The following is a 26797-nucleotide window of genomic DNA, read 5'->3' as shown; positions in this document are numbered from 1 at the left end:
GAAAATGATAATAGAAAGCTTCCCTGAAAATATTACTCGCTGAGGTACTGTAGTTTTTGAGAAATAGGTAAAACAAAGTCATTAAAATAATTTTCGTCTCACTGATCATGAGACAAAAATTATTTTAGCATGTAAAAACGTATTTTCATGACATTGTTTTACTCACTTCTCAAAAACTACAGCACCTCAGCATCTAATAATTTAAGTTAGCTTTCTATTACCATTATCTTCAAACAGTGAAATTTAACGTAAATCTGTGGACATTGTGTTTTGTGTTACAAAAAGTACCCAAATCCTTTAGCATTTTCTTTGTATACCCCATGTTCCTCTCATCTTTATGTGCCCCTGCCCCTAATAACACCCCATGAAGGAAGGAGCGCTCTTTCAACAGCCTGTCTTCCTACCTGAAGGAAGCTTTCACACACATTGTGCCAACACTTAACAAGCCACCGACATTCCATTAATTGAATTTACTCCCAATGGGCTACATATGACATTTAAGTGACGGCTTTATAAATCATTAAAACAAACAATTTTCTTTGGAAACCTTTTTTTGTTTATCGGGAAGTGTTACTAATCAAAGTTCACCGCTGAATAAAATAAACTGAGCAGGATACAATGTTGACATGAGCCTGACAACAAGAAATTGAAATCGAAATGGTGTAAGGCTTCAACCTATTTCACTCATTGACAGATTCCATTCAACTCCATTCAACTCATTGAATAATGCAAGACTTTGGGGACACTTTGGGGGCAGCAGGCGTTCAAGGTAATTTCCGTGTAGGGTGTTGTTTGATGTGCAACAAAATCAAGTTCTGGGGGTTTAATCAGCAGGGTGTGAGTTCGAATCCTGGTCATGACACCTTGTGCAAGAAACTTCATTATTATTGATTCTCTTCACCCAGGGGTATAAATGGGTACCTGCAAGGGTAGGGGTTGATTATAGTGCTTGAAAAAAAGCCCTAGAATTGCCATGGCAGCCCAGGGATGTATACTCCCCAGACAGTTAAGTAAGATTACAGGAATGTTTCTGGTCCAATGACCAAGGCACTTATGTAAAGCGCTCTGCTCACGAAAAATGTACGCGTGCTCAGAATAAAGCAAACAGTTGATATTAAACAAAAATAATAACAATAATAAGACTTGTAATGCGCACATATCCACCCTACTGGTTGTTCAAGGCGCAGAAATTACCTAGAATTACCTACAATGATGTTCAATTACCTAGTATCAGGCCTAGAAACTCATTTCAAAAAGGGCAAGGCAAATTTGATATTTTGCAAAGGGTACTTCCATTAGAAAATCTTAAAGTCTAAGGCGCCAAGGCTGAGATCAAGGGCAAGAGGCTGGGCTACGTGGCCTTCATTTAATTCAACGCATGTAGTATATCTAGCTGCCCGGGACATCCCAAGATCTCCCAGACTTAATGGCAGTGGACACTATTGGTAACTACTCAAAATAATTATCATCATAAAACCTTTCTTGATTACGTGTAATGGGGAGAGGTTGATAGTATAAAACATTGTGAGTAACAGCTTCCTCTGAAGTGACATAGTTTTCGAGATAGAAGTAATTTTCCACGAATTTGATTTCGAGACCTCAAGTTTAGAATTTGAGGTCTCGAAATCAAGCATCAGAAAGCACACAACTTTGTGTGTGATAAGTGTGTTTTTTTCTTTCATTATTATCTCGAAACTTCGACGACCGATTGAGCTCAAATTTTCACTGGTTAGTTGTTTGATGCATATGTTGAGATACACCAACTGTGAAGACTGGTCTTTGACAATTACCAATAGTGTCCACTGTCTTTAATAAACCTGAAGACCTGAATGAAACTTCAATCGAAAGGTCCATTGTTGACACATAGACAATCCAGCACTAACATTTTTTTTATTTTTTTTTTTATTTTTTTCAATTGCCACAAACAAATCATTATATCTTTGTAGTAAACCAGTGACTTTGAAGCGAGAATTTCATCATTTTATTATTTGATTAATCAATTATGATCTCAATTTGGACAAAGTATTGATTCAATTAAACGATCAACAAAAGGAGCCTGCTTTACAACCCCCCCCCCCAGCAATGTTGCAAATTGATTTTCAAATGTGATTGTTGTGAGTTTTTCGAGGCTTGTTTCATGTCTGCTGAGAACTTGAATATACTCTTCTTAAAACATTTTTACGGATTGTCTTTTAAAATTTAGGAAGAATGTATAATAAAACTTACCAGGAGCTGAGATTGTCAGTAGGTCGAGCTTCCGTTGTTGCTAGAAGAAAAAAAAACGGAAGAATGTGATCATTTGAATGACACTCACATTTTTTTTTTTCATTTTTTTTTTTTTTTTAATCAATTTGTTAGCCTTCGGAAACAGCAGGCCAATAATTTTTTTGTGTTTGCATTTATACCTTAGGTCCCGTTTTTTTTTTAGCAACAGCTAATTCTATCTTTTTCATTTATTTATTCAATCGAATAAAATTAGATCAACCGATCATTAACAGTTTGAAGAATTGAATTGAATTGAGAGTACACAAGAATGATCAGGTGATGTTTTTAGTAGGACTACATGAATGTATAAATCTCCTTTAAGTTCCGTGTTGGTTCTATCAAAGAACCTGTGGTTCTATTCAGAGAGTTGACAACCACCGGTTCTTCGTAGCACCAACACTACTCAAAAGAAATTTACACATGGTGCTACGGCAAACCTTACATGATTATATGCCCACCGCGCAAAGTTTCAGATTTTAATGGGTTAAATTGTGCCATTTCAGCGAAAGACATCAAACTATAAATTACATCTGAGAGTTGTCAACCACCGGTTCTTCGTAGCACCAACACTACTCAAAAGAAATTTTCACAGGATGCTACGGCAAACCTTATTTTATGCCCACCACGCAAAATTTCAGATTTTAATGGTTTAAATTTCAGCGAAAGCCATCAAATTATAAATTAATATCAAGGTTAATCAATCAATCAATATGCCAACTAGAATACTGATTATTTGTCAAACATTGATCATTCTGTATATCTTTATTTTATTCACATTAAAAAAAATAAGGAAGGTTGGACACATACATCCAATGTTCTTAATGCTTTTTATTATTTAATTTTTTTATATAAAAAGGTAAACAAAGGAAAAAATCATCAGTTATGCTGGTGCTGATGCAAGATGCATTTTTTTTTTAAACATAAGAAATGTAATACTGAAATCAACTATAAGCACAAAAATAAAACTATGCCAGTTTAACATCAACAAGCAGTCCTTCAAGTCCGCAGAAAAGAACAAAAAAAAAACATAATAAAAACACAATAACTCTAATCACCTCTGACTAATACCAAAATAGATTGACCTTATCACACTGAGTAACAACCAAGGTCACTCCCACGAGAAATTCATTTCATCAGCTCATCTTCTTTCCCGTCAAAACACAACCCACATCCAACCCCCCCCCCCCCCTCCCAAAACCCTAGTAGTACTACCACTCTTCAATGGCAATGCACTCTTGTTATCACGCAACAATCGGAGGCCATTCCCAATGCCATGCCTACAACGTTAATAGCTACGGATGGCTTCTTTTGTTGGATTCACAAAGACACCAGCGTTGGTGGGAAGCTTTTGTCTTAATCCCCCCCCCCCCCTCATCATCTCATCTTCCTCGCACGGTAAACCGCAGACATGATTGCATGTGACGGACTCAGCGAAACAGCCAATGCTCATGTCAGTCTTTGTTACTGATCAGACCCAGCGAAGATACCACACAGTGTCAGCGCACTTTGCATCGCAGCAAATAAAATATTCATGTGGAATTTGCATGAGCCGCTGGGCGTTTGACAGCATAAAGAGAATGGCAAAATCCCACCGGGATGAACAGCAAGAAATTTTTCTTCTAATATAGGTTGGAGATTGTTTGCCCTCCACTGAGAGATCTGTGTTGGTATTTCTTTTAAAGGCACTGGACTGGTGCGGTATAATTGTCAAAGACCTGGGCCCAATTTCATAGAGCTGCTAAGCACAAAAATTTGCTTAAGCAAAAAATTCATTGCTTAGTAAAATCAGATTACCGGCCAAGACTCCACTCAATTGTTATGCTAAGTAAACAACAGCTAAATACTAGTCATAAGCAATGTATATGGCATGAAACTTTGGCCAGTAACACGTGTAAAATAAGCGAGCTATTTTCGTGCTTAAGCAATTTTTTTGCTTAAGCAGCTCTATGAAATTGGCCCCAGTATTTTCACTTGGTATAGCTATCCCAACTTATGCATCAAATAACGAATCTGTGAACATTTTGGGCTCAATAGTCATCAAAATTGCAAGAAAATATTAAAGGGAAAAACACCCTTGTTGCAGAAATTTGTGTGGTTTCAGATGCATAATAAAAGGCTTCACCTGACGTAATTCTCAGATTTGAGAAATTACCTACTTCTAAAAATATATGATACTTCAGAGGGAGTCGTTTCTCACAATATTCTATACCAACAACAGCTCTCAAATGCTCCTTGTGTCAGCTGAGACTCGAACTCAAGCATCTGAAAGAACCCAACTTGTGTGTCAACTTATTTTTCTTTTCTTCCATTATTCTCTCACAACTTCCATGACCAGTTGAGCTCAATTTTTCACAGGTTTGTTATTTTATGTATATGTTGAGACACACCAAGTGAGAAGACCGGTCTCTGACAATTACCAAACGTGTCCAGTGCCTTTAAGCAAGAAGTTTATAATTGACTTGCTTGTGGTCCTCTTGGAGCTCACTCTGTTCAATTCATTCTTTACACTCAGCTTCTCACACCTTTTATTATGTGGATGGCATCATGCACTGTTTTGGGGGATTCATGCAAGTGTTCTGTGCTTTACAAAATTAGATAATTGCCAGTATTGGTCTGCTTGAATTTTTTTTTCAGGCTTTTTAACATGGGCACTGAAGTCATTCAAAAGATAACTAAGAAATATCATATTTATCATACTGTGTACTGTTGTTTTAAACACAGGGGTGAGAGTCATTACAAACGAAAAAGTCTGAAACTTGGACACAATTTCAAAGGTATGTTGAAATGCTACCTTATGGGAACCCCTGGGGTTATAGATTCCAAGGAGCTTTTGGAAACAGTATCCAAGGCACTAGTGAAGTAGACTAATGAGCAGGATTTCTTTATTTGTGGATAATAATATAGTCTGATTTTCTTCACCAAGCCGACATAAAAAGTCTGAATGCAGCCAAAAGTCTGAACAATCTCATCCCATGTAAACACTCATGACATAAGACTGGAGCTAGAATTGCCCAAAATTGTAATGAAATTTCCCCAAAAATTCCACAAACGTACTTTAAATAAAAACAACAAAATTACATTCATTAAACCTACTGAAACCCATCAACACCCCTCATAAAATCACTCAAAACACATCTCATAACACCCCTCAAAATACCCCTTAAAACCCCCAAAACACACCTCATGAAAAAGCACTAAAAAACGGTAAACTTAAAGAAATCCATCAAAACACAATTCACAAAATCCCTTAAACACACATGAAATCCCCCCCCCCTCAAAAAAAAAAAAAAAAAAAAAAATCAGCACAATCCTTTACACACACCAAAATAAAACTCTTTTTAAAAAACGAACTAAAATCTACAAAAACCAACTGCAAAATCCATCAAAAAAAGCACATCTAAAAATTATCTTAAAACGCGTCCTTCAATCCCTCAAAACACACCACAATAAATATCACACACCATAAATTTAACAAACAAATTACTTAATGCCCCTTCTTCATTTCCTACATGTTTGTTTACATAATGTACTATTAATCATTTTTTTGCACTTAGGTTGAAAACAAAATATCTAAATAATGACTTCAAATCGCTTATGAATTAAATATTCGTGGCTTACACGCACCAAAGTTTCACACACTCTCTGGGTCTTCCATTAGTTCTTGTACGTTATTACAGTACTACAAACACGTAACAAATTTTAAGCACTGCCTTTAAAAACTCTATTTAAAAAAAAATATAACAAAAGCCATTAATCTAGAAAAGCCTTTTGTCAGTAAAATAAAAACCCGCCCCTTGTCAAGGTTAACATACTTTGTCGCGTGACAAAGTAGAAGGTGTTGGTCTGCGCCAACGAGCGCGTCCCTCAAGGCAATCTGCACTCCCAGTTCATCCATTCACTCAGCCAAAGGCGGTAAAAATATTCCGACAGTTTGTTGTTTCTATGACTGTAGGCTCGCTTTAAGACCTCTGTAAAGATAGGTCTCTTATCAGAGTATATAAAATAAACAATGGTAGCCTGGCTTTCTGCTGATAGATGTGTTAGTCTCAAAAATAGCTCTAGGGTTTTTAATATTTACTATTTTGGTTTAGTTGGTGATTATTTTTATATTTTGTGCAGTTTTTTTGGTAGGTGAATTTTTGATTTGTTTTTGCTTTTCTTTTACAATTGTTTTGTTTCGTTTTAAAGACACTGGACTCTATTGGTAATTGTCAAAGACCAGTCTTCTCACTTGGTGTATCTCAACATATGCATAAAATAACAAACCTGTGAAAATTTGAGCTCAATCGGTCGCTGAAGTTGCGAGATAAAAATGAAAGAAAGAAATTCTAAATCTGAGGTCTCGAAATCAAATCGTGGAAAATTACTTCTTTTTCGGAAACTACATTACTTCAGAGGGAGCGGTTTCTCAAAATGTTTTATACTATCAACCTCTCCCCATTACTCGTTACTAAGTGAGGTTTTATGGTAATAATTATTTTGAGTAATTACCAGTGTCCACTGCCTTTAATGGTACTTTTTGTTAACTGCTTCGGGGTATTTAGGTATACACCTTTAACAAAGACAGTGTACACTATTGGTAATTGTCAAAGATCAGTCTTCTCACTTGGTGTATCTCAACATATGCATAAAATAACAAATCTGTGAAAATTTGAGCTTGATCGGTCGTCGGAGTTGCAAGATAACTATGAAAGAAAAAAACACCCTTGTCACACGAAGTTATGTCTGTTTAGATGGTTGATTTCGAGACCTCAAGTTCTAAACTTGAGGTCTCGAAATCAAATTTGTGGAAAATTACTCCTTTCTCCAAAACTAGGTCACTTCAGAGGGAGCTGTTTCTCACAATGTTTTATACCATCAACCTCTCCCCATTACTTGTTACAAAGTAAGGTTTTATGCCCATAATTATTTTGAGTAATTACCAATAGTGTCCACTGCCTTTAAGCCTTCGAGAGAGACTCTGCTAGGATTGAAACAACAGTATGCTTTGCAGATATATCTTTATCACCTTAATCTCATTTTCCTATCATTATCTTTTAATTAGGTCACAGGGAGCAAGGGACTGATCAACAGATTTGGTTAATCAGAAGCCAAAATGGGTCGCAGAAAGTGCTTTTCCTCACTTCATTGATTACGGACAACGCAATGACCGCACGAATCTTTACAAAATAAAATAATAAATAAGTTATATATTTATTTACTTGCAACCATACGGAATCACAAGGTTTAATAGAAATGTTAAATTTGCATCAGGGATAAAGAATATTATTTGGTGTTAACCCATACATCGATAAGTCTTAGCACTGTAAGTTCAATACTTTCCTGAATTCTGTTGACAAAATCACATTCATTTTACTCGGGTGGGATTTCTAGAGCAGGTGTCATACATGCTTGGACTATTTTTACACTCTCATCCCAATTCTTTTTTTGCCAATACAGCTTATTTGTGTGCAAAATGTAATTTCTTTTAGTTCTACCCACTACATTAAAAAAAAAAAAAAACATGTCTGTGCAAAAAATATGTTTTGTCATAGAAGGGCCATTATTTGATGAATTATTCTACAGGCTCTTTATCTTTAAACTGCTTCATACAAGGGCCAAATTTTATGTTTCTGCTTTACCGTAAACGAAGAATGACCGCTTACGGAAGCAGGGATTCCGTGCTTATGTCAAGCGTAATTCAGGGGTAAGTGGGAAATTTTGGACTGTGCCCATGCTTACTCCATGTTACTAGGCATTCTACGCTTACACAGTCACGCAATAATTTGGCGCTTGCAGTTAAAGGAACACGTTGCCTTGGATCGGTCGAGTTGGTATATAAAAAGCGTTTGTAACCGTTTGTTATAAAACGCATGTGGGTAGAAAGATGTTGTAAAAGTAGAATACATTGATCCACACAAACATGCCTCGAAATTGCCTGGTTTTCCTTTAACCTCGTCGACTAACACAGTCGGCCATTTATGGGAGTCAAATTTTTGACTTCCATAAATGGCCGACCGTGTTAGTTCGCAAAGTAAAAGGAAAACCACGCAATTTCGAGGCAAACTTGTGTGGATCATTATATTCTACTTTTAAAACATCTTTCCAACCATATGCATTTTATAAAAAATGGTTACAGACGCTTTTTATAGACCAACTCGTCCGATCCAAGGCAACGTGTTCCTTTAAGCGGCGAATGGTGATTGTAAGAATAGAATTCGACGGTAAGCAGAGCCATAACATTGGGCCCTGTAGACCAACCACAGTCTGTCGGCATAAATTAAAGCAGCCCAAATTAAACTGGCTCAACCTATAATGAGGCCTAGACTCTGGCCATGGCCTTGGCCTTGTACATTAATTTGTCTCGGATTACAAAAATTTTAAACATGGTCTTCAAAGGAAAGCTTGCCAGTCCCAATCACCGGTTGTATTTCCCTTCTAATAATGCCTCTCCCGAAAAGCTATGTAAAAGTATACATACAACGGACAAGCCTCTCTTAACCATTCTAATTAAGTTATCCTCAATTTAATCCCCGTGCATAAACCACAATAGAGCCTTAAAAACCCACAACCAGTTGAGCTACACCGCAGGAATGCATTTATTCATTTAGCCATATTAACCCGACCCACTGCAATAATAAGTAACACTCACAAGGTAAACAAGACCAAAAAAAAAGAGAGAAATAAACACACACACGCGAGACGCGAGACGTTGTCAGCATTTTGCGAGTCCCGCTCCAAGATCAGAATGGGGCAAACATTAGCCTCCAGAATTGTTGTCATATGTCCTTGCATCTACTAGTAAATCTTGATGGGTACCGGGCAGACAGCCAAGGGAGAGATAATGCGTACTTGGGTTATCCGCTCCGTTGAATTTACGTCTACACCGCAACTCTGTCGAAGGGCACACCTCCACTTTCCCTTCTTCAACCCCCCCCCTCTCTTCCCCACCCCCCTTTTCCAATAACCTTGGCAATGGATGTGAGCAAGCATGCATGAAGAAGCTACGACTGATAAAAAGCAAGTGTTGGTTGTTGTGGCTTTAGAGCGTTAATGCTGACAACTCTATCTGACTAAATAAAAAAGCTCAAGTGGACATAGTGTGGGTACGTAATGCATAGGAATAAGTATCATACAGAACTACTTGATAGTATTAATGTTTATAGGAACATGTTGTTGTTTTTTCCTTTTTTTCTTAGTTTGTAAAAAGATAAATGTTTGGTTAATTAAACACTGCCATAGTCACACTACCTAATAATAAAAAAATCTGTTAAGGCAGGGTACTTTTGGTAATTACTATACATGTACAAGTTTATAACCATACAAAATTACTTTGTAAATACCAATAGAGAACTGTTGACACTATACAGCATTGTTAGAAACGACTCCCTCTGCAGTACTGTAGTTTTAGAGAAAATTGTCATTTTCACCCACAAAATTTGTAGCATGGAGCCTTTCTGAGGCATCTGAAAGAACACAATTCTATTCAAAAAGGGTATATTTTTCTTTCATTATTTCTTGCAACTTCGATGACAATTGAGCCCAAACTGTCACAGGTTGGTTATTTTATGCATGTTGGGTTACACTAAGTACAAGAGGATTCCAGGGGTGGATTTCACAAAGAGTTAGGACTAGTCTTATCTCGAGTTAGGACCAGTTACTCGTCCTAACTTAGGACTATCCATGCAGTTTTGTATATCTCCTAGGACTAGTCCTAACTCTTTGTGAAATCGACCCCAGGTCTTTAACAATTTAGTGTACCCTGCCTTTAAGACCACTGTACCATTGCCAGATTCATACGATGTTTATTTTTACTCTTAGAGAACTGCAAATGAATCCACAGCTATTTATTTGACCAATTATTTCCCCTTATTGAATGACATAAATAACAACTTTTTTAAACACAGATGATGAAATTCCATGTGGTCTTGGAAATCATGATTTTTTTTATATATATATATATATATATTTTTTTTTTTTTTTTTTTGGGGGGGGGGAGTTTGTTTGTTCATTCTATTCCGTCCAGGTATATCCCTATCAGCGCCCTCTAGAGTACAAACAGGGCCAGGTCTACCAATAAAGCTTGTATGGTGACCTAACCTGAACATCTGACATCACACTAACTGCGAGGCTCAAGAATTACGCCAGAGATCTACTGTTAACCCATGTACTCAATGACCTTTGACCTCGTATCATTTCACAAGGCCTTCTTGGCTCTGGAGATTTGCAGTAAAACTCGATGTACACATGTCCCCATCATATGCCCTTACCCATGCCAGTTTTTTACCCATAGACCTTTCCATTGTTGATAAACAAACTGCCTTGGTAGGCATGGACGTATCAACAGATGTTTTAACCAACTTTCAATTCAATAAAATACCTCCCATGATTGGTTGTTTTGTATCCAACAAATTCAACACAAGTTTGAATATTTGTGTCACATCATTACTAAGACAGTAGCCGTCTGTTTTTGTTTTGCATTTATGGCTTTCCATAGTTTTCCAACCTAGGTTGGCAAAAACCTATGTCAGGCCTGATACTTCACAGAGACAATGAAGGCGATTGCCTCCATGCCCCCTGGTCATTGCCTATGTTGCCCTTAAAATGCTCCACTAGAAATTTACAATGTCCTCAAAGGGTACCCTTTACCAAGATGAAAATGCCTTGGTGCCTGTGACCTTTCAACAATGAAGTATACAGGCCTACTGCAGTCTGTGCAACCTCTCTGCCTGCCCCTTTCAATATAATCAACAACAAAAATTCCAACTTATTTTATAAGAATTAATTAAAGATGACGGAGCATAACAGTCAGACTTTCCTCTCTTCTCGTCCGGCTCGGCGAATCTTCACGTCACCTCTTCAGCTATCATCACAAACTTCCCTTCTCTTTCCTTCCACCATTTCCCGGTCATCTCTTTGTGGTGTTTCCTTTCTTTAAACTGAAAACAGGTGACACTCCAAACACTGGGATGTATCAACCACCAGAAGAATATTTTTCATTCAGCTTACTCCCTTCTATATCAACCCTAAGGGTTTTTTCGTGTGTGTTTTTTTGTCTTCTTTTTCTTTTCAATGTTTTACATTTTATTTTATTCTTCTTTTTTTTAATCATCAGCCACAGAGACCTTTTCAGCTAATCAACGTTGACAATGAAAGTCAAGGCCACTCATTTTTCCTCATTAGGGTATCTGCAATGTGAGATGGACCATTCTCCTCTCTTCCTCTCACAGTTTATGACTGATATCCGATAATTTGTTTGGAACCAAGGTCGTTTAGCCATTGTTGCCAAACCGGGAATGAGAAATGTTGCTAATGACTAAATGGTCTCATCTCGGTCTCTACACCTGGTGGTCATTTGTGTATTTTGACTGCTGTTTATAGCTGTTCGATTGCCAGACACCGAACACTTTAAAACTTGCAAAAAAATAGTTAATGGCCTGATGTTTCGACCCTAGCAGAGTCTTTCTCGAAGACTAAAATGACAACTCAACAAACATGAACAGGAAACAAAGTGAAACATAAGCAGTGAAGTGGAAATACATGAATGGTGTTAGAAAGCATACAGCTAAAAAAGTAAGGGGTGAACAATGAATAGGGGACAAGTGGGGGGGGGGGGGGGGTTGAAGAGAAGGGACTGGCCATTAGTTATTTTTTGCATTTATACCATCGGTCCATTTGGTTGGTAAGTTGTTGGGAACAGCTAATTCTATTTTCTCACTTTAAAACTTACTTAAAAGCTTTTTAAACAATTTTTTTTAATAGGATAAAAACAGTAGTAGCTTTAGGACTGTGTTATGGAACTAAATGCAAGATATATCTTTGTAATGTTTTGATTAATTATTACCAATTTACCAAGTCAGTTTCCTACGTGGTTTGTTACAAAACATTTCTCAAGATGATTGTTCCAACCAAACACTCAAAGCTTTCCTTTTTGTCCAGTTTGTCTTTAAACTGAGCACACAATCACAAAAGTGCAAGGCTTTTACAATAATTGAATCAAGTCAAGGCTGTCTAAACTTCGTGCCATTCAACGAGTTTGTGTTTCATTAAGAACCTGTAACACTTTTACCCAAACCCCTTAGCATTTATAACCAAAGAATTTCAGATAACCAGCCAACTCCAGTTTGTCTCTAAACTGATAAAAACAAATAACAGTGCAATACTTTACTTAATCAAATCAAATCTTTCTAAACTTCAATTTCTGCCCTTCAACAAAAAGTGTGATGCAACAGGAACCTGTATTACTTTTATCAAAACCACTTTGCATTTATAATCAAAGATTTTCCAATAGCCAGTGAACTCCAGTTTGTCTTGCTTTTGCTTGCTTTTCCAATCTTGCTTTTCCAATCTAATCAAATCTTTCTGTTGCAACAAGAACCTGTACCATCACCCAGACCACTTTGCAATTATAATAAAACAAATTCCAAAAAGAACTAAACTCCATTGTGCCCTTGAAAAGATAATAAAGAAACACTAGAGTGCAATGCTTGCCCAGATGAAATCAAAGCTTACTAAACTAAAATTGTTTCCATTCAACGAATTTGCCTTTCCAAAAAGAACCTGTAACACTTTTAACCCCAAACCACTTTGCATTTATAATAAAACAAATTCCAATCATAAGTAAATTCCAATTTGTCCTTAAACCGATAAAAAAAATAATAAGAGTGTAATGCTTTTCCCTAATGAAATCAGGGCTTTCTAAACTTAAATTTCGCCAAAACAATTTGTGTCCAACAAGAACTTTTAACACTTTTACCCCAAACCACTTTGCATTTATAATAAAACAAATTCCAATCATAAGTAAATTCCAGTTTGTCCTTAAACCGATAAAATTAATAATAAGAGTGTAATGCTTTTCCCTAATGAAATCAGGGCTTTCTAAACTTAAATTTCGCCAAAACAATTTGTGTTCAACAAGAAGCTGTAACACTTTTACCCCAAACCACTTTGCATTTATAATCAAATATTTTATTTCAAGTTCGGAACTTTCACCTTGAATGTCCCTGAAATAAAAGAATACACATGAGGGTTGAAGACAATTGTCAATATTCTGTGAGGTACCCGTAAGATGATGGACGAACCACCATGACAGTAATCCTATAACGCCGGCCTTGGGCCTCGACCAAAACACAGTCAAGGGACAAATATACCGGAGCAGAATGTCAATACTGACTTTGAGATGTCAATCAAGCTGCGAAGATTTACTTTCCCGATTCGGGAACAGCGAACAATATAAAGAAATATATGTAATAAACTAAATAAAATAAAAACTTGGGAGGCAGGTTCTGGTTTGCAAATGGGAATCGCTTGGGAGAAGGAGGGGGAAAATATTGGATTACTGGCTGATTAGATAAAATGATATGCTCACAATTTAAAGGGTAGAACTCTATCGGCGACAATGTAGTTTGAAGGTTTCAATGGGCACTTAAACATTTATAGGTGTACATGTACTCTCACTACAAAATTTAATAAGGCTTTTGAAGAAGAAGAAGAAAACACTCCTAGGCAAGTTCATTCTGTTAAGAATAGGGGGCAAGTGTCTGGAGCTAGCTTGTTAACTTCTTCATGTTCAGCAACAGGGCCCGATTTCATAAAGCCACTAAGTAGATATTTCTGCTGAGCATATGTCTTTGCTACGTAAGAGTTTAGTGGGGTGCCAGTCGCAGCAATGGTAAATGTATGGTATTCTAGCTGGTAACCTATTTTTGATAAGCAGGAGAACGATCAAAGCATACTGATCGAAACGTTGCGTCGTTAACCACCAGTTCTTTTCAGAACCAACACTACTCAAAAAAGATTTTCACATGGCGCTACCGCAAGTCTTCGTTATACTTCAACCATGCAAAAATTTCAAAATCCTACTTTTAAATATGATATCATTTGAGTAGGATGCCCTCACCTAGTTGAGGCCCAAACAGAGGTTTTGTTATCGGCCAATCCTTTGTACACGACATACAAATTTGTGAGTTTCAAAGCAAGACTTTGGGACACTAGGTGGCAGCAGACTTACCAGGTAAATTTTCATTGCTTATGTAGTTCTGAGCGTGCGCACATGACCGAGAACAATGGATTTTACCTGGTAAGTCTGCTGCCACCAAGAGTCCCAAAAGTCTCCCATTGTTTACCTTGGGTGGTTGGGTTGTCGTAGTGGTATCATTCCTTATCACCTTTGACCCCAGTTCGAATCTCGCACGGGGCACTATGTGGATTGGGCTTTAACAGTCCCCACCAGACTGCTTGGGTTATCCCTAGGACTTTTTCTCTGGGTTTTCCTCCCACATCTAAAACCAAAGCTTCTTTCCCTATCAACCCTCCATTTGGTTCTAGGCTAGTACAGTGGTTAAATTCGCTTACTTGAGGGTCCTTGGCTTCACAACCAGAATAAATTTAAATGAATTGAATGGCGTCAATGTATAAGGTCTGTTGCACCCTGTCCGAACCTTGGCTAACAAAGCACTTTCTGAAATTTACCTGTCTCACCTTTAAAACGAAACCCTTCATAGATTTGTTCAGCTAATGTTCCTGAATTTGAAGTTGTTGGCCAGTAAACCAACACTGTAGCATTGCCCTCCGGTAAAGCCAGGTGGTTGAAATGAAACTTGACAACAAACTATGGGGCTCCGTTTGTCAACTAATTGTTTAGCACTTTTTTGACAAGTTTTCACCATTAAAGCAATTAGATGTATAAACTAGTGAAAATGTTACCGAATCCTTTTTATGGTTTACATATCAGTAAAGTATTTTTTTGTGTTTAAGTCATGAACATGCAATAAACATTTAAAAATCATGGTTTATAAACCATGAAAATTGAGGCATCTTAAAAACATGGTTTATAAACCATGAAAAATGAAGCATCAAAGTCATGGTTTACAAATCGTGGTTTTTAAAACCATGAAAATTGACACATCTTAAAAACATTATTGACAATTAAATGAAAAACAGCGCCCCATAACAAACTATTTTACCTACCACGCTCAGACACAACAGCTCCCGATTGAAATAGTCCAACTTCCTTTTCTCCACTGCAGCAAGATACGTCTGCATCCTTGTGTAGGAATACGGGTAACAGTACGCAAACTGGTATGTGTCGCCCTCTTTGTCAAACGCAAATGGAAACGACATGACATAGTTCTTACGGTGGTCGGGGCATCGGTAGTAATAAACATTCTTAGAGGGAATTCTTTGCCTAAATGGAAACATAAAGAGAAGAAATATTTTATAATCTTCATTCAGACATAAAAAGGTTTCATAAAGAAAAACAAACAGTGAAATGTAGAGAACTATAAAGAGCATAATAAATTTATTGTGGATTGAACAAAATCTATTCTATGCTTTTAAAAATGGAGATTCATTTGGGCTATTTTTTATATATATTTTTATTATTAAATAAAAACAAATATTTGTTTTTATACATTTTTCTTTTGTATATCTTCTTTTTCTAAAAGGTTGTGTTATAATATGGACTGCTATTTAGGGGTGCAAAATAATTGTTAAAATTCCATTTTTGAACCTACATACACCATTTACATTTTAACTTAAGAGCTTAATTCACTTTGAGACATAAGCCTCCCAGTTTATTTTTGAAGTAAAGAACCAAATGAAAATACGGGAAAAAAAACATGGATTTTGAATTGAATTTATATGTAACTAATACCGCCATAATGAATGAACACCCAATACACATGCACATACATTAGCTATGCGTAAAATTAAGACACGATCATTCGTAGTGAAAACACAAAGCTTGAGATGTGAGGTTACCAACTCCCCCCTTTGGCACACCATCGCTTTCGACAAGACCCCCACAAATTATCGAGCATGGTTACGTTGTTCTGGGTAGGGGGGCAGTTAGCCTTTGGCGTAAAAACATGAGCCATATTTCAAAATTATATGCAATTTTGCGCGAGCTAATGAAATTAGTTCCTCAAATGTTTTGTGATGGATGTGGTGGAACGAGATTGATTCAATAAGTCGCAGGGAAATCCTTCAGGTGATTTTTTTTCCTCCTCTTTCTTTCTTTCTCTCTTTCTCTCTTTCGTGTAATCAAAGAAATTTGTCAAAGAAAGGTTATTGTTTCCTCAGACAGTCGGACTGAGTTTCAGCACGCACTGCATTCAAATGTTTACAAGCTAATAAGCATTTATTGGTGTCACTGAAAGGGTTATTAAAGAAACTCAGAAGAAAAGGATGTTTAGCGGTGGGCAAAACTGTAACAAATGAATAGCTTTATGTTTTCTCAGGGGAAATAATGGAGCCTTTTCCCCCTACTCATTCCTAAATTTTATGGAACTGCCTTGAGAATTTTGATACATTTGCTTCAATAATGTTTCAAAATGTCAATAAAGATAGCGTATGTGCTTTAATAAATTGAGCGAAAACTAAGCTATGGAAATAGTTCTGGTCAGAATTTTTCCATCCTTAGTTTTCTGTTATTAGCTCTTCCATGGAAGCAAGCTTGAACACTCCTTTACTTATATGTTGTTATTATTGAATGAACTTAATTCAAAGGTTATATACATGTACATCATTGTTTAATGGCACTGGACACCTTTGGTAATTTGTCAAAGACCAGTCTTCTCACTTGGTGTATCTCAACATATGCATGAAGTAACGTGAAAATTTGAACTCAATTTGTCGTCGAAGTTGCGGGATAATAAAGGAAGAAAAATCACCCATGTCACATGAAGTTGTGTGCTCCTCTATGGTTGAATTCAAGACCTCAAGAGTGAGGTCTCATAATCAATTTAAACAGTTTACCAGAGAAATTACATCTTTCTCAAAAACTATGTTACTTCAGAGGGAGCCGTTTCTCACAATGTTTTATATAATCAACAGCTCTCCATTGCTCACTACCAAGTTAGTTTTTATGCTAGCAAATATTTTGAGTAAGTACCAATAGTGTCCACACTGCCTTTAACTGTAGTCTGAAAGGCTACTAAACCTGAAGGTCATAATAGAATTATTTTGGGTGCAATAGTTCCCTCTGAAATGAATATTCAAGAAAATATCTGAAAACCTTTTTAAATTTTTTTTTTTTACCAGCTTATTCTGGTTGTTACAGCCAAAACTAAGTATAGAGTGGTTATCTTTCGGTTTCACCCATACACCAAATGTAAAGCACTGTGTACTAAGTACTTTCCCCGAGTCCTTTGGAAATAAAACCCATACACAGAGGGATTCGAACCCATGACCCATGCAATGCTAAAGCAGATGTATTATCATTACACCTCAAAGACCAAAGTGGTCCCAAAAATGAATACGCGCATGATCTATTCATGCTAGAATATCAATCATTACTACCTGATGGTCCCTCAATATTATATTTCTTACATGATCATATTACTACGATGTACACTTGATGGTGTGATGACAAAGGCTCCTACCCTGCTAGCTATGCATTGACAATTAAGACGAGATGGGACTCATACCAAACAGCTGTTGAGTGTAGTGAGATTTACCACTGGATGTAATGACACATTATGCGGCAGTTGTAAAAACCTTTGGAATAACGACTTCATCAAGTCATTCTCTAACTTTAACTTTAAAAGGAAAATACATCATTGATTTTAAGAATAAATTTGATATTAATACTGTACATTATTAAGCACCATAAATGACACTCCTGGCACGAAATATCCAATTTGGTTGAGCTTGTTAAGAAAGACTTTTACTAGGCATAGCAACTATAACACAACCTTAAAGGTATACCAAGTGAGGTGGTGCATTTCGGTACCAGACCTTGCCAGAAACACCTTTCCAATAAGTGTACTAGGTTTCTTTATGTGCATCGCACAACGTACGATACCAATGGCTAATTGGCTTTACAACCCAGCAGAAAGACAATCAAGGTATCTTGTGTAAGGACACAAGTATCAAGACCAGGGGTCGATTTCACAAAGAGTTAGGACTCGTCTTATCTCGAGTTAGGACGAGTAACTCGTCCTAACTTAGGATTAATCTTAAGGTCTGCATGCTACAGTGCAGGGTTGGGACTCGTCCTAAGTCCTAAGATTAGTCTTTTAGATAGGTAGAGTTTTGTGAAATCGACCAATCCCAAACTCTGACCAAAAAAAACAGAGCTTGAATTTCAGCGAGTTCAGGCAATGACCAGGAGCAATGCCCAGGGGCATCAAGGCAATTTGCCTCTATTGCCTTCATGTTCGAAGGCCTGCTGTTGAAGCATGTTGCTGAGAGAAATGTGAAATTGCACAAAAGCAGTACGGCATTGACCAGGGGCATAAGGCAACTTCCTATGTTGTCTGCCAGTGTGTGTAGAACTATAGTCAATTATTTGTATCTTGTAAATATTTATCCTGTACTTTAAGGGCATGAATGCACCAAGCCAGCAACTTTGTTTGTAAGGGCAAGGCATTTTTTTATGAGCAAAGGGCACCTGCGAATGAGAAATGTGAGCTTGTATTGGAACATTATTGGTTGTACAGGCTGGCAATTTTGTTTGTCAGGGCAAGACATTTTTTCCGGATTCAAGGGCAGCAAGGCAATGACCATGGGCTTGGGGGCAATTGCTTATAATGCCTCCCTGAAGGCATGCTGTATTATGTTCATGGTGTATGCTGTCAGCCTCAGGGAGAAGAATGTGCCACAGAAAGGCCTGACATCTAAATTAAGCACTTGGCAAGTCGGCCAACTAGCACATACTTTTGATCGATACATGCATCCGCTACGTACGCACTGAATTCAAATCTTAAATATCTGTGTGCAACATCCATCAAAGTAAAAGCTTGTTGGTTTTCCCAACGTCAGATAAGCACTTGTATGCATAAATGCTAGTAATTGTTACGCCATTTGTGAAATTAGAACAACTCTGACATCACAAGATTTTACATCAGCTTGCACTGAAACCAACATCATTTTATCTTATTTTATTAGTTCCAAAATATGTCTACATGTTAAGTTGTGGGATTCCGGCTTTGCATTTCAGTAAACATTTTACACGTGTTGCATTTTAGTCTAGAAATTTAAATCTAGTTTCAATGAATCATGCATCGTTATTTTTCAGTAAAGAAAGGTGGCGTTGCTCACTAACATCCACGTACATATGGGCAGGCATTAAGGGCAAAACATCACAAGCAAATACATTGTATGCTATTTTACTAGCCTTTACATGTTGTATAATACAGGTACATGTGCTGACTTTCCCCTAACACCATGAACACATACCCCAAAATGCTTTTTTTTTTAAGGGGAAAAACTTACACAACTGGTAACTCTTACATTTGACCCCTTTACTCTATGCTATTGTATAAATACCCTGCCAGGCCTGGCGCTTCACGTAGGCAATGAAGGCGATTGCCTCCGTTGCCCCTTGCCATTGCCTTGGTGCCCTTGAAATGCTCTAGCAGAAATTTACAATTTCCTCATAGGGTGCCATTTGCCAAAGAGAAAATGCCTTGGTGCCCTTGCCCTTTCAAAAACGAAGCATACAGGCCCGACCCTCTTTACCAAACAAAAACCAAAATCAATTGTTCAAAGAAGATTCACCAATATCACAAGGGTTCAAGCTGTTAAGCTGTTTAAGGTAGTAAAACCAAGCCAACTAAAATATTCCGCAATGATTCCTGCCCAAAGATTTGTTGATGAAGGTGAACCAAGAAAGTTTACAGTAGAGTTGCGTAAATCCGTTGATGTACATGCTAAAATCATTTTTTGTGAAATTATTTTACTCATTTCTCAAAAACTACAGCACCTTAGCAAGTAATATTTTAGGAAATATGTAGTAAAACCAAACCAAATCAAAAGATTTTGCTGTGATAATATTCCTGCTGAAATGTTCATTGATGATTGTGAATCAGCAATGTTTTCAGGAGAGTCACGTAAATCCATCTCACTGAGACGGAAAATAAATTGTGATTTTTTTTTAATTTCTAAAAAAAAACCTACAACACATCAGCAAGTAATTTTGTAAGGGGAGCTTAAAGGGTAGTAAAAGCAAAATTAACCCAAAGATTCTGCAGTGATTTCTGCTCAAATAGTGGTTGACGATGGTGACCCAGCCAGCCCTTTAAAAAGGTTGTGTAGAGGCAATGAGGGAGGGTAGATGATTCCCACATTATTCACAATATGCATCCTGAGCCTCGGGCCAACGCCACCACGAGAGATAGCGACCGGCGTAAACTAACCCGCCGATGCCCCGAGCAATGCGTAACATTGCCTTGACTTTCCCTGACTGCACGGCTTAAATTCAGTAAGAATTATAGATCGGTTGTTTGCCAATCTGCGTACTACGAGGGGGTAATAAACTTCCCGCTTTCAAATTTACTTTTGTACTTTTTATCATTTTTTCCCGTATTCCCCCCCCCCCACCAATGTACTACGTCTCTTCAATAAACACTTTTGTAGAATTTAATCTCATTTGAATTCTTCGGTTTGCTTCATTTCATGCAATGCTTATTTTAGGATGAAATGCAGCCGTGTGTGTTGATTTGACATGCTTCATTCTGTCTTTTTTATTACCCAAAGCAATATTCATGACAGTTTACACGTTCGCCCGTACATGCTATAAACCTTTAGACAAGACCTTGACTTTTTGTCTTCACAACACTGACGCCTTTCGGGCGGATTATGCGTAAATTCTCAAATACACCATTCCAACAGGCATTTTGCGATACACAATTCCAGCTATAAATCCCTCTGAACAATCGTCACCTGCCTGAGAAAACAGCGCTATATATCCGTTGGCGATCCTGCACTACAAACAGCTCCTATATTTATTAGAAGTTGAACATTTTGACTTCTAGACACAAAAAAATTGAAAAACCTTTCCACTTGTCATTCTCAGAAAATCTCGGTAGATTGATACGTAATCAAACAAACCTGGGGTGAAGTTTGAAATTGTAAACCTATGCTGTTTTTGTTTGACAGTCTAAATGGAAATGACAACGGGAACAAATTATACAGAATCTGAAATTGCAACATTCTGAATAACATCATAATATCAAATTTTGGGAGGGGAAATCCTTGAAGTTTCTCGCTTATACTTTTGTTGGACCAGAATTTATTTAACGAGACTGAGAATCTGATGAGAAAGAACTTTCTGCTCAGTTTAGCATGCAGGCCTTGAGTTAACCTACAGCCCCCACATCAATTCAATTGCTGTGGTTCTGTGCTTTTGCTGTGGTGCCCTTTGCAAAGGTCAATACAAAATTACATTTTCCGAAAAAAAAGATTCAGACAGTTCATTGTGCAATTATAGGAAAAAAAACACTTTGACTGTCTGTGTCTCAGGAAATAGTGCTATGCAGTTTTAAACTCCAGCTTCTACAGTCTTCATCTCTAAATCTTCTGCAAGAACCTTCCCCTCCTCCACGGACTCGCTTGTATGGCAGTAGAGCATTCAGCATTGTAGCCCCTTCACTCTGGAACAAATTGCCACCGACCATCAACGAGTCGCCCACCATCGAGCTGTCGCCTTAAGACTCAATCTTTTGAAGCAGTATTTTTTAACATTGTAAAATTTGAATTGGCGTAATTTTTACATTGTAAAATGAAAATGCTGTTTTGTGTCCATTTTACTGTCCAGTATTTATGACTATGACATTGTTTTTAACTTTTATGAATCTCATCTTTTTAAAATGGTTGTTTAACTTTTTAATTGTTTGCCAGTTTTTTGTATCTAGATTCCTTAAAAATTGTTTACTGTGTAATAAAGACAGCAAAAAAAAGTAACTCGGCTGTTGTAAAAGCACCTATAATTATAATATAATGAAAATACCAGGAGACGTACAATTTATTTACGGTGATTTTGACACATTGTTTGTGAAAATTGGTTGAGTATTGTTGTCGCGGTGAAAAGTGCCCATTTCCATTGTTGCAGTAAACTCCTATTGACATGATCGTCTCTCCTCTGATTCAGCGTGAAGCTAATAGCAGGAATTTTCAAAAGCGGTTCTTGTCAATAGGAGTTACTGCAACAATGGAAATTGGCACTTGTCACCTGTAAGCACTTACTGCGACAAAAATACTCGACCGATTATAACAAACGAGGTGTCAAAATCACCGTAATTAAATGTGCCGTCTCCTGGTATTTTCATTTTCAGGATACGAGTAACAATTTTAAAATTATAGGTGCTTTTACAACAGCCGAGTTACTTTTGTTGCGGTCTTTACTTTGATTTGTATAAATTTTGTCTGGTCCAGACTTTTATTGTTCTTTTCCAGCGCTTTGAGGCTGATTCTTTCTGCAATTGTTTTTGCGCTTTATAAATTTCTCTTTATTATTATTATTGTTGTTTAACGATTCTAGTTGTGACCACCGATTAATGCGAACCATTCTTTTATTGGTTATTTATCATTTAACTGCAAGAAATTCAAGAGAATGTTACCTGATTTTCCAAAAAGTATAATGGGGGTAATGAAGGCATTGAGAGAGAGGGAGCGAGAGTGTGTGTGTGTTCAGACCTCTGGTTCACCTGTTCTGTGCAGTAATCATTAATAAGAAGCCACGGACAAAAGGAAGAAACGAGCGCAGTACATCGACTTTGCCGCGGGGACCCAAGCTCAAGATATAACTGCCTCTAAATTTGATATCACAACAGAGCTAACAATCTAAGCTACGATAACAGCCTATGGGGAGACACCCAATATTCCTCCCCTCCACAGAGAAATAAATGTGTGTTTCCGAGAGGATTTTTTAAGTGCTATCGGTGGGCCCTTTTCTTCCCGGTTCTGTTAAAAATGTAGGAAGGGAAGTTGAACACAAACTGAAAGAAAAGGAAGGGTAGAAATAACATTGTTTATTATTCCCATTGTTTTTCATGTAAATGGACTGATACTTATTGATCAAATACTTTGATCAATAACCAATCAGGCGAAAGTACTGACCTCAACAACCAATCAGACATAGAACTGACCCTGTTAACCTATCAGGCAAAAGAACTGACCTCAATAACAAATCAGACATCTTATTTCAGTTAACAAAAACTGACATTTTTTACATCAGGGCCCAATTTCAAAGTTGCGACAACCAATTTATGCACACCGCTCTTTTGTTAGATATTTATCATTTACTACAAGAAGTTCAAGAAGTTGTAACTCAATTTCCCAAATTTCAAGAAAATACTGCTTAAAAAATCACTTTTCGGCACTAATGAGCAGGATGCCAAGTAAGTAAAGTTTGCAGTGACACTATGGGTGCGTTCCACTCGCGCAAACGACTCGCAACTGTTCCCGCAAACGTTTTTTATCTTTTGAACGATTGGTGCATATATACGATGTCAACATGGCAGCGCCCTGAAATGAAGATGGCGCGCACCATACGTAGTTTTTTAAAAACTTTGTTTTTGCTGCAATAGTGCTCTTTTTGACATCATTAAATCAACTAATATACTTTGTTATTCCAAATCTGCATTATCATCTACCAAAAATACAATGTAATTATGTTTGTGACAAAGAAATAATACCGTATGCTTGTCCGCCATTTTAAAAACCACTCGCCAACACCTCCGAAGTATGTTCGCCTAAAGTTGCCAACGTTCGCCAACGGTGGCAGCGAACAACTCGTTCCCCTTGAAATTGTTGGCGAACGTGCGCAACTGTTGGCAACGTTTGCGCGAGTGGAACGCACCCCATGTAAGAATCTCTTTTGTGATTAGAGTAGTGGCTCTAAGCAGAGCCAGTTTGTTCTGTTCAGAATACCAGGAACAAATTGTACAGACACACTTTGCCCATCAATTAAGTTTGGTTCACAATTAAGATTAATTTGAGCTTTGTGAAGTGGACCTGTTCTGTTATCTACTTCTTTTGTACTAAGGCTAGTAACTGTTCCCAAAAGCTCTTAGAAATCTATAACTGCATGTTTTTTCTCCATTGTTTCATTTTTAGTAATCATCCTGTATTGGTAATAACCATAATATTGTACTCTTATAGTAACCATCTTGCACTGCTTATAGTAATCACATTGTACTGGTAGTAACCATAAAGCGAATGCTGTCCTTAGAGAGAAAATTGTGGTTGTAATGAATACGATCACATTCATGTTGTCTACTGGCTAAGCTTGGGCGATATCGATTTATTTTATTCACGATAAATCGCCGACAATATATCGCGATATTCAATATAATGGCGATTAATTAAATTTGACATCATCAGTCTTCAAACTCCCAGTGAAAGTTGTAGAAGAGACAGTCATAGCATACGAGAGGTGTTCTAATGACCTATTCTTCTGGTTTTACTCCAAACCTAGCAAGATGTCTCAGCTAGGAAATACATCACGATATTGCGATACTTAATCAATATATCGCGATATCGCGATATATCGCGATATATCGATATTTCGATTAAAACCAAATCGATCCGATAATCCCATTCATATTGTCAACTGGCAGCACAAAAAATGTAATTATTGTACCTACAAAATCTACAGTGTTTACCTTTAAAAACTTATCTAATGTTTAAATGAAATCTTTGGTTTAATCAAATATTTAATCAACCAAATATTGAGGTGGATTCTCATTAAAAATCAACAATGTAACAAAAAACGCACAATACGGATATACATTGACAGATATTTTGTCAAAAGGACGACATGAATACTTTAAAGACAATAACCCAGGCCCCTCGTGGGGGACTATCTCAAAAATTGAAAAATAAGTGGCTAATGGAAGGTGAAAAAACGGCCATCACGCACCCCTGCAAACATGTTTTATTTTGTGTAAAGGCAGGAGTGAATATATGTCTTTATCACATGAATTGCCGTAGGGGACTGAATAAAGCACAGCCGAACACTAACGTGTTGAGCAACATTGCGTCGTTATGACCAGACTGATCAAATCGGTTTCCAAAAGAGCCTGGGCCAGGTGAGAGGGGCTTGTGTGAACAATCCCATGCCGCCATGGTTAGTTTATTTTCTTCCTCAGTTCCCTGTGTTATTTTTGCCGGCGTTTCCTAAAGTACATAGGTCAAAGACTCCTTAACCATAGGCTCTGCCCTTTTTCAGTGACAGAGCCAGACAGGACCGTTCTCCTGAAGACGAGCAGAGATAATTTCAGAAACGTCGAGACTGACCAAACCGGGATTTTTCAGAGCCAACACTCCCACACAGGAATTTAATACATGGTTGTGCCAGCAAGTATACTCATACTATTCGTAGTTACAATTAGCTTGTCATTTCAATGGTCCCCCAATGTTTTCACTGGTCCATATTTTATATTAAAGCCATTGGACCCTTTCGGTTCAGAAAAAAAAAAAAGTTCACAGATTTACAAATAACTTACAGGGTTTACAGAAGGCAATGGTGAAAGACTTCTCTTGAAATATTATTCCATGAAATGCTTTACTTTTTGAGAAAACAGCAAAACAATATAAATTCTCGTTAACGAGAATTACGGATTTATTTTAAACACGTCATGACACGGCGAAACGCGCGGAATCAAGGGTGGGTTTTTCCATTGTCTCCTGGCTCCGATGACCGATTGAGCTTAAATTTTCACAGGTTTGTTATTTGATATAGAAGTTGTGGTACACAAAGTATGGGCCTTGGACAGCATTGTTTACCGAAAGGGTCCAATGGCTTTAAATGGAAACAAAATTCAAAATACGGCAACATGCGCAACCTCAAGGTTTTGAAGAAAAAAAAGAGACACACTATAAGCTGGAATTAATAAGTCTGAATTCAAATAAACTTCTGAAATTTCTCATAGCTGTTTTTAATTTAATCCTCCATGTGCTGGGAACTTTACCTGATAATGGGAAAGCACTGTGTATAGGGTTTGATCCATTAATCATGCTACTGATGAAACGTTAGAGTCAAGGCCGTTCCGCTTTTTGGAATGAGAGACAACATAATGCGGAGCTACACTCTTAGGTTGACAATGGAACCAACATGGATGATTGATAGCAACATTCATTGTGACAGCTAGGTATGCTGTGACACACGTGGGCCCTGCCATAGAAAACTAAACAAAGAAATACATTTTGAGAAAAGCAATTACAAAGATAAGCAGTTTTGCCTTATTATACAAATAGGATGAAATTGTGAGAGTGGCCAAAATATGGGACATGTTATTGACGATGTGACCTCTGACATCACTCAAAAACGATAACATGATTCGCGCGCACAACCACCGGGCGTGTTTTGGCAGCCAGCTAGAAAATACACGCAATCTTAACATGACTACGTGTCTTCTTGCCCGGCGAAACATGACGTGTACAGTGTTTTGTCAACAGAGGGCGGTTTGAATGTAATCATAGGTCACATTGCTATATTCACATCCATACATCCATTAAAACTTTGAAATGAGGAAAAGCGCCCTCAATTTACCAGAAAATGATTTTAAATTGAAACCCAACATTTTCAAGTTGGAATGTTGAATCTGAGAAGCGTTATTTCGGCGATATCTCAAAAAAAGCAATTACCTTTTGAAATGAAATTTGCATATGTTTGTTTTATTGTGCATTTGACGAGTACACGCATACCCCCAGTTTCTGTGTCTTCGTTATTTTCAGAATAAACCTTCAAACTACATACAGTTCATTGTCCGTTTCCCATATACATCCATTTAAATTCAAACAATCAAATGCATGACTGATACTTCAT

General features: G+C 37.3%; 1 protein-coding gene across 1 annotated transcript in view; it reads right to left on the bottom strand.

The window, feature by feature from the left end:
• LOC139945780 (cytosolic carboxypeptidase 6-like) overlaps positions 1-26797 on the bottom strand; it is an 87804-nt gene that overhangs the window by 29057 nt on the left and 31950 nt on the right. The window contains exons 5-6 of the mRNA XM_071943198.1: positions 15214-15430; positions 2227-2266 (exon numbers count right to left, since the gene is read on the bottom strand). Coding sequence (XP_071799299.1) covers positions 2227-2266; positions 15214-15430 — 257 coding nt within the window. The remainder of the gene's footprint in view (positions 1-2226; positions 2267-15213; positions 15431-26797) is intronic.

The sequence above is a fragment of the Asterias amurensis genome, chromosome 13 (genome assembly GCF_032118995.1).
Source record: "Asterias amurensis chromosome 13, ASM3211899v1".
Lineage (NCBI taxonomy): Eukaryota > Metazoa > Echinodermata > Asteroidea > Forcipulatida > Asteriidae > Asterias > Asterias amurensis.
Note: the sequence above shows the minus strand (reverse complement) of the source record. Positions and strands in the feature narration are given on the sequence as shown.